Raw genomic sequence first — 13349 nt, forward strand, 5'->3', positions numbered from 1 at the left:
AATCCTATATACACTTCACCAGAGGTCAGTCACTTTGAATACAGTGGAATATGGTTACTTTCAAGTAAACAGGCGTAACACATATTGCAGTGTATATTTGTTTTGTACTGTGGAGCACAGCAATTAAATATGTTACATTTTTGTCTTGATGGCTAAAGACATTTTCCAAGCACTTCGTCAATATTTACTCTAGGACATTCTGGAGAAAAAAAACACCAGAGAAGAAAAAGAATTTAGATGGAATCACTCCTCTCCTAAGTGAAGAAAGAACTCTAATAATAAATACAAACAAATGTACTTGAGCTGCCCGAAAGCATGGATGTACTTTTGTGTAGCTTTGTCTTCTCCTGCTTTGGCCTTTACTGAAGAAGATGTGCCCATGTCTGGGTTACAAAATAGATAAATAAGCTACTTACACATCCTCCAGGCACTCCGGGGGTTGCTTCAGTCTATTCCCACTGATGAGGTAGTTGTAAATTTCTGCATTCTCAATGCCTGCATAAGGAGTTTGCCCGCGGGTCACAATCTCCCACATAGTCACGCCAAATGCCCACTGAAACATACCAGTTGAAGAAGGTGTGGGGATGGAAGAAATATAGTTAAGCAATAACTCTCAAGAAGATGAAACATATTATTTTTATCTTTTAATATATTAATTAATTTCTGCCTTCTGATGGCCTTTGGCTATGAGAAGTAATGTCTGAATGAATGAATGAATGAATGATCAATTTACTGCTAAATATTCTGGGTTTATAGATGGATACTGATTTAGGGAAGTTTCAACATTTCACAGATTCCCTGCTCCTCCAATGAAAGATGTGTTAGACCATAATATAATTCATCCCCCATACTGAAGCTGTGGCAGGGGGGATAAAATTGGGAAAAGTTATAACATTCTGCTGGAGACATCCCAAAAAAACCACTCCATTAGCCATTGCTCGTTCAGGAACTCTATAATCCACAACAGTTGATACAAAGGTCAGATGAATAAACCTTGGCTTATTATAACAGTGACAAGCTACAGCAAGCCACAGGCATGTACAGTACTTTCTCATTCTATTTCCTTGTGTTTGCAACTGATGAAAGGAGATGTAAAGCTTCTGGTCATAGTTAATAATAAATTATAGCTCATCTGAATATAGGAAACTATGGTTTGTTGAAAACATAGTTGATACATCAGGGTATCAACTCCAAATCTGAATGTGATTTTAATATTGTGTTTACTTAAACAACTATATAAGCCGGGTAAGCAACTTGGTGCCTACCAAATGTTCTGGACTACAACCCCCATCATCCTTGGTCACTGGCCATGCTTAGTAGAGTCAATAGGAATTGTAGTAAAAAAGTACCCCAGGGTACTCTGGGGTGAGGAGGCATTTCCCCACCTTTTCCAAAATTAAAAATAAATAAATAAGAGGGTATTCGAGGGTCCTGGTGGGCTCAAAATAGCCTAGGTGGACTGTATATAGCTCATGGTCTGTACTTTCAGCACCATTCTTTAAAGCAAAGTGGGAAAGGAACTGAACATATCACATATTTCAAGGGAAAAAACTGGGGAGGAGCTAAGGGTCTATAAAGGAAGATTTTTTATCACATGGTCCTTGCCTTGCCAGGGTGACAACAGGTTTTAAGTCAAGCTTGGATGTCTCCTTATTTAATCAGAGAACTGTGCTTTCATTCATTCAATGTAGTTTGTACTTTGCTATCTTTCCCCCAGAAGCAAATAATCCTCAATAAAATAGAAGTGGCTTGATTCTTTATTTGCATAAACCAAATACCATTTTAATAGACCTATCAGGGAAAAACCTTGGTGGTACATCACTGTCTGAGATCAGTTTGTTTGTTTGTTTGTTTATGGTATTTATACCCCACCCTTCCCTAAAGGCTATCAGAGTGGCTTACAATTATTATTTTAGTTCCAGTAGTTAAATATGCATATGGAGACACACTGCTTTTTGACCTAGGGCTACCAGAATATTGCACTAGAGCAGTACTTCTCAAATAGTGGGGCGGGCCCCCCAGGGGGGCGCGAGGCTCCGTAAAGGGGGGTGCGAGGCTCAGGATACAGTGTTATGCAGAGGTGTACTTATAACAAATTTATAGACAAATGATGCTATTTACAGTCGCGCGGGGGGCGCGAAATGTTTTCTTCTTCCTAGGGGGAGCATGACAGAAAATAATTGAGAAGCACTGCACTAGAGGGAGCAGTCTTCTTTTCAGAGTACAATCACACTACAATATAATGAACAACAAATTATTTCCAAGAACTTCAATATTACTGTGTACATTTATATCCTACTGTTATCCTATGAAGCTCAGGTAGCATATGAAATAGGTTTGTTGTTGCTCCTTCAAATTGTTTCTGACCTATGGCAACGCTAAAGTTAATCTGTCAAGGGGGTTTCTTGGCAAGATTTGTCTAGACAGGGTTTGCCTTTGTTTTCCTCTGAGGTTGTGAGAGTGTGACTTACCCAGGGTCATCCAATGGCTTCCATTGCTAACTGTGGATTCACTCTAGGGGGTCTCCAGAGTCATAGTTCAACACTAAAACCACTACATCAAGCTGGCTGTTATTAAATAAGTTGTGTTATAGATAGTGGTTTGTCCACAACCGAACAAGAAGCCATGTGGCTGAATCCAAAACACTACCCACTATTATTTGCTGTCCTCAGTATATTCCCATTTCCTATTATCATGAAACAAAGCAATCAATTCAATTTGCCAGTAATCATACCATGTCAGAAAACTATTATTTGTATTATAATGTTGTCATCTTTTTCACAGAATAATGGATAAAACGTATTTTTGGCAGAATCCATTAATCTCATTGCACTACTGCAATAGGCCTACATGTGTGAAATAGAAACAATCACCTATCATCATCATCATCATCATCATCATCATCATCATCATCATCTCTGGTACTGCATCTTTTCTTTGACCAAATGTTAAACTTTTGATTCTGTAAATCACCATGTGAAGTGATAATGCTATACGAATTTTTAGATTGTAAGCTTGAGAGCAGGGAAATGGCTAATTTAAAATAATGTAAGCCGCTCTGGTAGCCTTTTGGCTGAAAAGTGGGGTATAAATACTATACATAAATAAATAAAATAAGTAATAATAAGTAGAGCTTCAAAATGTTACTTTTTGGACAACAACTCCCACAGCCAGCTGCGGGATTATAGGTATTCTGTTGGTACTACATCTACAGCATCATCTAAATAATAATAATAATAGTAATAATTTTGGTTAATATTATTTATTATTGGTTTTAGAGTCCACCAGATGTTACTGGTTGTAATTTTATACCAACCTACTTGAATTCTCTCCAAGAACCTAGGAATCAGTGAGGAATGATTAGATAATGTGGTATTTCCAAGTTTTTATGGGAATTCCATTCAGAAATTTTGTTATTCCATATGGCATTGTTCCCAAATTACCTATCACTCCTGGGGACACACTTGTTTTCTTTTCTCAGAGGCACTGAATGTCAATTTCTTGGTCTTGTTATTTCATAATCTTTCCCCACCACCACCATTTTTATTTGGCGACTCAACGTGGCTCACAAATGTAAAGTGGTTTACAAATTTAAGTGAAGCTCCTACTGGATTAGCACACATATTGATCTGACAGGAGAGAGGCAACTGCCCCAATAAATCTTTGTAAAATCTTATGCTTGTGCTTGTGGTGAATATAAAAGGGTGTGGGTGGTACCTTGAGAGCAATACCTTGCTCGATCTGTCTCGATCTGTCTGCAGCCTTTGACACTGTTGATCACTGTCTCCTAATTGACATACTCTCTGGCCTTGGGTTCTCAGACTCTGTTCTCGACTGGTTTAGATCTTACTTGTCTGGCAGATCTTTTGCAGTAGTTGCAGGGGGTCTGACTTCTTCTCCTGTTCCCTTATCTGTTGGAGTTCCCCAGGGCTCTGTTCTGGGTCCCCTTCTGTTTTCTCTCTACACACTGTCCTTAGGAAAACTCATCAGCTCTTTTGGTTTTTCCTACCATCTGTATGCCGATGACACCCAGCTGTATCTTTCTGCCCCTGACTTTTCGCCAAGGCTTGAACAGCAAGTCTCATCTTGCCTTACAGCTGTCTCGCAGTGGATGCGCCATCGGCGTTTGAAGCTCAACATGTCCAAGACGGAGCTCCTTGTCTTTCCTCCTAAGCCCAACCTTCAACACTCCTTTTCTGTCTCTGTGGACAACATTTCCATTCAACCAGTCCAGCAAGCCCGCAGTCTTGGTTTTATCTTTGACTCTTCTCTGTCGTGTATCCCTCAGATCCAGACCAGAGCCAAGGCTTGTAGATTCTTTTTGTACAATATTGCCAAAATCCGACCATATCTCTCCGCCTCTACTGCCAAGATCCTGGTCCATGCCCTAGTGATCTCACGACTTGATTACTGTAATGTCCTCCTGGCTGGGCTTCCTCTTTCTCACCTCCGTCCTTTAATCTCTGTCCAGCATTCAGCTGCACACATTATCACTTCCACCCACCGCTCTGACCACATCTCTCCTGTGTTGGCATCCCTTCACTGGCTCCCTCTCCCTTTCCGCATTCAGTATAAGCTCCTGCTGTCGACATTCAAAGCCCTCCATGGACTGGCCCCTCCTTACTTATCAGACCTTCTTTCTCTTCACCTTCCCACCAGGGCCCTCCGTTCTGGTAGTCAAGGGTTCCTGTCTCAGCCCAGGATTTCCTCTGCCCCATCCCGGATTCGCCCCTTTTCACTTGCTGCCCCTCACTCCTGGAACCTTCTTCCTCCACAAGCAAGAGCCATCACTTCTTTAACCAGCTTCAAAACGGAGCTGAAAACCATCCTATTCAGAGAAGCTTTCCCAGGCATCGCATAATTGTCGCTTACTATCTGATGTTCTCTTGTTGGCTGTTTATCGATCCATTTCCTGTATTCCTATGTACTGTATATGTATTATCCTACTTGTGATTATGTATTTTCTCTGGATAATGATTAACCATCCATTATGAAGCCTTGCCCTCCCTCCAGTCCATCTGCCTTGGTCCAGACCTCGGAGGTTGAGAGGAACTGCTGGACCTCTTACCCTTTCCCTCCACCACTCCCTTCTCCTTCTGTGTCATGTCTTTTTAGATTGTAAGCCTGAGGGCAGGGAACCGTCTAACTAAAAAGATTGCATGTACAGCGCTGTGTAAATTTACAGCGCTTCATAAATAAAGGTTAATAATAATAATAATAATAAGATGCTGATGACAACAAGCTGAAATTAGTCTGATCATAAAGGCTGTGAAGAGTTGGCAAAAATGGAAAGGAACTATAAGGAAAAGGCATATCATGCATGTAAGAAAGGGTCAGTGAGGCAAATCTTAGCCACACAGATAGCGTCAGGTTCCAGTAAATTATTCTTTCAAGGACTCATTGCTAGCAATCAAAATTAATGAATGATTTTTCTTATATTTTACAAATGAGTCTTCACTTAGAACCAACATTTATTATAACTATTCAAGAATTTTATGTAAAGAATTCAACCAAAAGTAGTAGGAAGATTCATGTAAATTAGCCTTCTCTTTTTGTGTTGGTTGTGAGAAGGGTCATTGGGACATCAAGATTCACAAAGAGAAGTCGAAAAAGAGAAGAAGAAGACACAAAGAATGAGGAGCTAGGCAAGAAAAAGCCAACACAATTAGCTCCAGTTGTGTTAATTGAAGAAAAAGTGATAACCCAGGCTTCAATCTAGCTCTTGCTTTGCAATCTAAATCTAAAAACTTGCTGTCTCTTTTTTTGTGGAAGGAAGAGCAATAATCATTTGCTGGTTATTCCATGTTGCAGCTGAGCTAAGGAGAAATTATTGTGAATGTAGTCTTGTAGGCATTACTAATTTCAGAATAAAACTGAATTATATCTTTTCTATTTTGTGTACTGGATTTCTGCCCCCAAGTGTAGGATTTTGTTAATCCTTACACTGACTCATGTCAGTCTCAGGTTAAAACGGCATTTGAAGTATAAGTCTCACTATCTCTCCTCACAAAACATCACACCAGTGCCACTTACATATTATAACCACTTCCTAATCCCAAATTCAAAGAGAAAAATCACTCACCACATCACTGTGTGTTGTGTATAGGTTGTCTGCTAGGCTTTCCAGTGCAAGCCACTTCACTGGCAGCTTAGAGGCACAGCCCTGACGGTAATAGTCTCCACTATAGATTTTCTTCGAAAGTCCAAAGTCAGCAACACATACATTCATGTTTTCATCCAACCTGAAGGAAAAAAAGTAATGAATAAAGTATTTAAGCCTTTTAAGCATATCCAGGTGCCAGAGGTGGTAAGAGCAGGTGTAGGTTACCCCCTTCATATTAGTTCACCCCGTGTGTCAAAGCGCAGCTTGATGCTGATATATAATAAACACAAGATCAAGTATGTTTCAGACTGTTGGCAATGCTGAGCCAAAGTTATCAGCATCTAGCATCAGACTGGTTAATAACTGGCATAAGCTATAGGTTCTAACTGTTTAACCTAGGAAGGGTGCCTACTCCAACCTGAGAACAGAAGAATGATTTCAAACTGAAGACAGAATTAACCTCACTTTGTTTCCTCTAAGAATTTGTGTAAGGATGAGGGGTTCTCAGCTCTCAGAGACCACCAGTGGCCTGAGATAATCCACCTGGAGCAGTCCTTTCTCCAGGAGCTGATTAAAGAACTATGTGGCCTGAAGGAAAGACAGATGATGACAAACTCATCCAATAGGCTCCTGAAAGCTGTACCCAAAGCACGAGAAAATTCTGCTGATCTGTTTTGTTTTTTGGATTATTTTAAAAAATAATACAGTGGACCTTCAGTGTCTGTTATTTGTTTCTAGGAGCTCCTGTGGATTCTAAAATCCGTGTGGATGCTCAAGTCTCATTTATACAATGGCATAGTTAAATTGTGTCCTTTATATAAAATGGCAAAATCAAGGTTTGCTTTTGCAATTTAATAAAATATATATTTTCAATCTGTGCATGTTGAATACATGGATGCAGAATCTGTGGATAGGGAGGATCATTTGTAGTTTATATTGTAAGATGCTTAGAGTATGCCAGCAATCTGTAAATACAATAACTCAATCTTAATCAGAAGGAACTGGTCAATCAGTTATCTACTAGGAGTGTCCACATGGTGCAGGAACACCTGAAACGCTTCTACATGAGAATGCACAGAATGGTTATAGTATGTGCTATGGAAATATAAACAACACTCCTCAGATTCTAAACACACATTAAGAAGTACTGGATCAGAGAGCTCTTGTCAGACATACTTGGGAGCAGAAACAAAATAGAATAATCTGGAAGCAATCAAATTCCCAAACTAAAAGGAAGCCTGGAATGGAACTGCAACAGTGCAGAGTGCCTGAGATCTCTAAGCGAGAGGCAACAAGCAGAATTTATTACTGGGCTTGTTCCTCCTTCAGCATCCAAGAGCTATGCTAGATGGCCTTAAAGAATACGGTCATTGCCAGGTTACATGGCAATGATGAAATAATTTGCTTTCCCTTTTCTTTCTATGTTTCTTCTAACAGATTGGAAGGGAGAAGGAAGAAGTATGATTCATTCATTCCAACACCAGTCTCACTGGTTATCACATCAATCAGTGCTACTAAACCCTATTTAAAAAAATATATATTTTTCCTCCTCAGAAGCATTGGAATCTGTACTTTGTATGTTTGGCATAACCTATTCACCTGTTTACCTTTCAGCACATCAAAGCTGATAGTGTCTGGGGCCTTTATTATAACCTCAGCCCCAGAAACACTATTCTTTTTTCTTTTGTTATTGGAAAAAAAGCAGTGGTATTCCATCAAAACAGTACATTTCTGAAATTCCATTATGCTTCAGAAATGTATTATATAGTGGCTCAGTACTGAGAAATCAACAACAACAACAAAAAATCAAAATAGAGGCCATAACAGTGTGTGTGTGTGTGTGTGTCTTCAAATCACTTGTTGACTTATAGTGGCCCCCTGAATGTCATAGGGGTTTTTTAAGGTAAGGAATTCTCAAAGGTGTTTTTGCCAATTCCTTCCTCTGAAATACAGCCTCAAGCCAATGGTGTTTGTTGGTGAGCTCCCCTCCAAGTACTAACAAAGAAGGGCAACATCCCACAAATACAAGCAACATAAAGAAGGCAGCTATCCTAACTTTTTAGTTTCTCCACATATCTAATGGATCTTCACTCTCAAAAATATTTTCTGAAACAATGCTCCAGAAATTTATTTTTTAAAATGAACTTCATCTGAATCTATATATGATATCCATTTCCTACACAATGGATTTCTGCTTATAAACACCCACACCTAACTCTTTCTTACAGACTTTCATTTATGCTTCTGATTTGCTTTGCAACTTTGTTCCTTGTCCCTTCTCTTAAAAGGTAAGGTCTTTTTATTGGAAAGATCCTTGTTGACTTGTCTTATTAAGTCTATCTGACCTGGTTTCTGAAATGGTGGGCACATATGACCTGAAATGTAGCACATAGAGTGTATGAGTTTTGCTACTTTTCTTTTTGGTTAGTCATGTCTTAGAAACCCAGTAGGAGAGCAAAAAGAACATATATCAAGTATTTATTTACAAGAATCCCTAACTCAGTGGTGTCCCTATCCCTGGTGTCACACAGTGCAGAAAGGGGGGCTGTGGGGGACAGTGGTGGCCAAAAAGGTGCCCTCGGCACTCTCTTTTGCCTCCCTGGCAAAGCCAGGAGGGGTGCATGGTCCTTCATACCCTGCAGTGAGAGGAAGGCCTGATTGGGTGTCACCCAGTGTGCAACCCCCAGGGATGTCACTGCCCTAACCTAAGCTAGTATCCTCCAAATTCTGGATCACAGCTCTATTCATAAGCTGACCAATTGTCATGCTGGCTTGTGCTGATGGTAGCTGTAGTCAAAAACATCTGGAGGATACCATGTTGGGAATGGCTGACTTAGAAAAAGATACACTTTGGCTGGAGAGTTAGAATGTCATAAAGTTCATGCTGCTGTGTCCATGACAATAGTCCAATAATCTGCATAGCACTCTAAAGACACAAACACACACACACGTCTAGAAGAAAGGGAAATCATATTTCTCAATCAGTTTTTCTGAAGTAAATATAGGAGCAACTGCCAAGGATTTGGGGAAACTTGGGGGGCCACATTCCACTGCTTCACCCATACACCCACTTTTTAAAAACATTTTTTGGATGGCTAAGACTATCCTCACCTCCTCAGGTCTTTCTTTCTTTCTTTCTTTAACAATTTATTTTAAATTTAAAAGCCTCAAACATTATTTCTTTCTTAACATTACAATAAAAAAGAATTTGAAAGGGGGTATAAAATATAAAAGATAGAACATAATTTCAGTCCTTCAAAAGGTCTTTTTTATCTTTTCTTCTTGTGTAAACCTACATACAAATATCATCCCATTACAACTTTTTATTTGTCATAAATCTTCTCTATCCCTAGTTCATTTTCTTAATTACATTTCATTATTTTCTTGCTCATCTATTAATTGCATTACATTATGTATGTTCTACATCCACAAAGATGCACATTTATTACAACTCATATGTAACCTACATATGAACAAACTTAATTTGAAACAACATATTCTGATGCAAACTGGAGTGTTTTAATACTCAGTAAACTAATATATAAGATTTGACCACTTCTCTTTCCACTATTTTATAACAGGAAGCCAATCTTCTCTCCTCAGGTCATTTTAAAGGTAAAGGTAAAGGTTTTCCCTCGACAAGATTGGCATGTCCAAATGTAGAGATCAGTGCTCATCTCCGTTACTAAGCCGATGAGCCAGCATTGTCAAAGATGACTCTGTGATCGTGTGGCCAGCATGACTGCACAGAACAGTGTTACCTTCCCACCAAAGTGGTATCTATTTATCTACTTGCACTTTTACATGCTTTCAAACTGCTAGCTTGGCAGAAGCTGGGACTAGTGACGGAAGCTCACTCTGTCATGCGGCACTTGGGCCTCAAACTGCTGATCTGCCAATCTTACGATCGTCACAGTGTCTAACCACTGAGCCATATTAATTCAAAGCCAATTTTGAGTCCCCTAGATAGCATGGGGAATATTTTTAACCATATTTTGCTGCAAGTATTGTAAATTGTTTTCAATATTTTTGAAGGGTTTGGGGGCCTTGGGGATGCATTTTGGCACCCCTGCACTTACACATAGGAATGCTGGAAACAGTTCTTCTACAATTAGTAGACTAGCAGGTGGGGAAGCTGCTTGGCTCAGCTGTAAAAGTTCAACAAGCACTGTTTTGTGTAATTGTCTACAAAAGCACTCTTTGAGTTTCCTTTCAGGAAGCTCATCCCACACCTGGTGACTCCTGGTCTTTCTCATCCAATCTCTTCTGCATTTCATAACCTTTGTAAATACTTAAGTTAGCAGATGAGAACACTGTGAACTCACATGCAGTTCCGAGCAGCCAAGTCCCTGTGTATGAAGTTTTTGGAGCTCAAGTACTCCATGCCACTAGCAATATCAATCATAAATTTTAGGAGGGTTCGGAGGGGCAAGTTCTGCAGAAAAAGAAGCACAACAAAAGGTGAGTTATGGGGAAGGGATAGTGCATCATGCTATGCATTTAGTCTGTTCCCAGCTTTAAAGATGAAAAAGCATAATTAGCAGAGCCATATAATTTAAGATTCCTTACAAGTGTATCCCAATGCTTTTTTTCATCCAGACTGTAAAAGGAAACAAAGGAGCTAAACAGACTAGCGATAAATGCTGGCATCGGGGTGGAGTGGGCTGTTCAGTGTGAAATAAACCAGTATAATTTTGATAAAGCTGCACCACAAATTTTCATGGTCATCTACCTTGGCTCTAGACAAGAGATACAGTCAAAAAGCATGTACCTTCTTGACAACTTGATTTGCTTATCAAAGAATTATGAGATTGTTAATGTTCAAATATAAAACTAACCTAGCACTCAGAATAGTGAGTTGTATGTAAAGTTCTTTTCCTTTTTCTTTTTTTAAATAGTCTCATTTAATATCATATATATATATATATATATACATATATATTTTAGTATGTCTCTGCCCAGAGCTTATTCAAAGAATCCTGAATACCAGAGTCCAAGAACATGTTCATGCTCCAATCTTACTGAGAAAAAATACTTTAATATAACACTAAAGAAACAACTAAGACCATATTACTCAGAAGGCACAGGCTTAGCAAAGATCACTAATGGTAATGTTTTGATCACACTTGCAACAGCAAGGAACTACACATACAATCTTCTGTAGGCACTAGCATTCATCTTTCATCTTTGCCGTCAACAGCAAGTACATCTGGATGATGATGATGATGATTTACTTATATCCCACCTTTCTTCCGATCCAGGGGACTCAAGGCGGAGTGATTATGGCCCAAAACAGATGGGCAGCCAGGGGCAGCTTCCAGCAGCTCCGGGGGCATGGCATTTACATGATGCACACTCCTAGAGCACCCTGAAGCCGCCCCAGGGCCATGCCAAGGCCACCTAAGGCAACCCAAAACCAACCCCAGAAGGCATGGGTTCACCACAACCTCATGGTGATGAAGCTGGGAGTGTCTTCTAGCCACTCCTTCCTGCCCGTCTGCTTTGTTCAATATGAGTTCAAAACATTTATGAGCTGAGGAGCAATCAAAATGTCTACTGTATATACTTGACTATAAGCCAGCCTCGTGTATAAGTTGAGGTCAACTTTTGGGGGCAAAAGCATGGATTTTCGTATGCCCTGTAGATATGTTGAGGGTCAAACTTCCTGAGGCAGCCTGGCTGCAGACAAGGTGCAGGGTGATTGCTCGCCCTGCCCAGCCAGTCTGCAGCAGGGCTTTCTCTTGGGGACAGAGCTGGGCTGCGAAGAAGCTTCTGGGCAAACGATCGCCCTGCCCAGCATCTCCCCAGCTGGGCTCTTTCCCTGGGGAAAAAGCCCGGCCAGACAGAAGCTTTGGGGCGAGCAATCGCCATGCCCAGCATCTCTCCATCTGAGCTCTTTCACTGAGGAAAAAGCCTGCCAGGCAGAGGCTTTGGGGTGAGCAATCGCCCTTCCTAGCCCCTCCCCAGCCGGACTCTTTCCCTGGGCAAAAAGCCCGGCCAGGCAGAGGCTTTGGGGCAAGCGATCGCCCTTCCTAGCCCCGCCCCAGCTGGGCTCTTTCCCCGGGGAAAAAGCCCAGCCAGGCAGAGGCTTTGGGGTGAGTGATCACCCTTCCTAGCCCCTCCCCAGCTGGGCTCTTCTCCTGGGGAAAAAGCCCGACCAGACAAAGTCTTTGGAGCGAGTAATTGCCCTGCCCAGCATCTCCCCAGCTGGGCTCTTTTGCTGGGGAAAAAGCCCGGCCAGGGAGAGGCTCGGGTCAATTAGCTATGGACCCGTGTATAAGTCGACCCAGGTTTTTTGGGTCAATTTTTTGACCTAATTTTCTCAACTTATACACGAGTACAGTGGACCTTTGTTATATGCTAGGGTTTGGTTCCAAAATCCCCCATGGATAACAAAATCTGTGGATGCTCAAGTCCCATTAAATATAATGACATAGCAAAATGATGTCCTTATAAAAAATGGAAAATCAAGGTTTGCTATTTGAAATTTATACTTTTTTTGAACATTTTCAAACCATGGATGCTTGAATCCGTGTATAAGAAGAGCCGACTATATATACGGTAAGTGTCTAAAACTAAAAGCAATAAGTAGGACTGCTGAATTTAAAACGGGAAAACATTGGTTTGCATCGCATGCCCAGAAGAAACTGCATTTGATAAACAGAAACCTCACTTCAAAATGTGATTTTCAAATTAGTTTTTATATGAGGGACATATTAAAAGAGAATCTTACAAAAGGGTTTTCTCCAATTCGGGACATCAGTAGAAAAGAATGAAGGTCTCCATGCTTCATAAAGGGCAGGATAACCATTGGGATTGGAAGCCGGCCTTTAGGCCGATTGCGCAAGCTGACTCCTGAAGATGCAGAAAATAAAAGTTAGCAAGTACAATTATCCTTGAACTCAGTTATTACACTTTGGTCTTCACTATTTGCTGAAAATATACCACCATATCTGTGGAAGTGATCATTTCAATCCTTGGCCTGAACCAGTTCATGGAGTTTGTGTCATCTATTCTTATTTGTTTCAGAAGAATTTATAATTGGTAAGACCTTTCCAGAAATTGATCATTCTTGTATTCTGAATGCCTAAACACACTTAAAGAAAGGTGGCCCCTCTACAAGGAATAGTCAGAACAAGTTCTGTTTTGCACTGTATTGCAAAATTGTAACTATAAAATAGGCATGTTTTCCCCCATGTGAAACCAGGTACATTGAGTCTAAAGCAACAGGATGGTTTTCATTATG

General features: G+C 40.4%; 1 protein-coding gene across 1 annotated transcript in view; it reads right to left on the reverse strand.

Moving 5' to 3' along the window:
- Nucleotides 1-335: 335 nt before the first annotated feature.
- The window catches only part of TYRO3 (TYRO3 protein tyrosine kinase), a 104170-nt gene continuing 91156 nt past the window's right edge, over nt 336-13349 (reverse strand). Inside the window, exons 15-18 of the mRNA XM_042445616.1 lie at nt 12837-12958; nt 10429-10538; nt 6083-6242; nt 336-553 (exon numbers count right to left, since the gene is read on the reverse strand). Coding sequence (XP_042301550.1) covers nt 413-553; nt 6083-6242; nt 10429-10538; nt 12837-12958 — 533 coding nt within the window. The 3' untranslated portion in view covers nt 336-412. The remainder of the gene's footprint in view (nt 554-6082; nt 6243-10428; nt 10539-12836; nt 12959-13349) is intronic.

This window comes from Sceloporus undulatus, chromosome 1, assembly GCF_019175285.1.
Source record: "Sceloporus undulatus isolate JIND9_A2432 ecotype Alabama chromosome 1, SceUnd_v1.1, whole genome shotgun sequence".
Lineage (NCBI taxonomy): Eukaryota > Metazoa > Chordata > Lepidosauria > Squamata > Phrynosomatidae > Sceloporus > Sceloporus undulatus.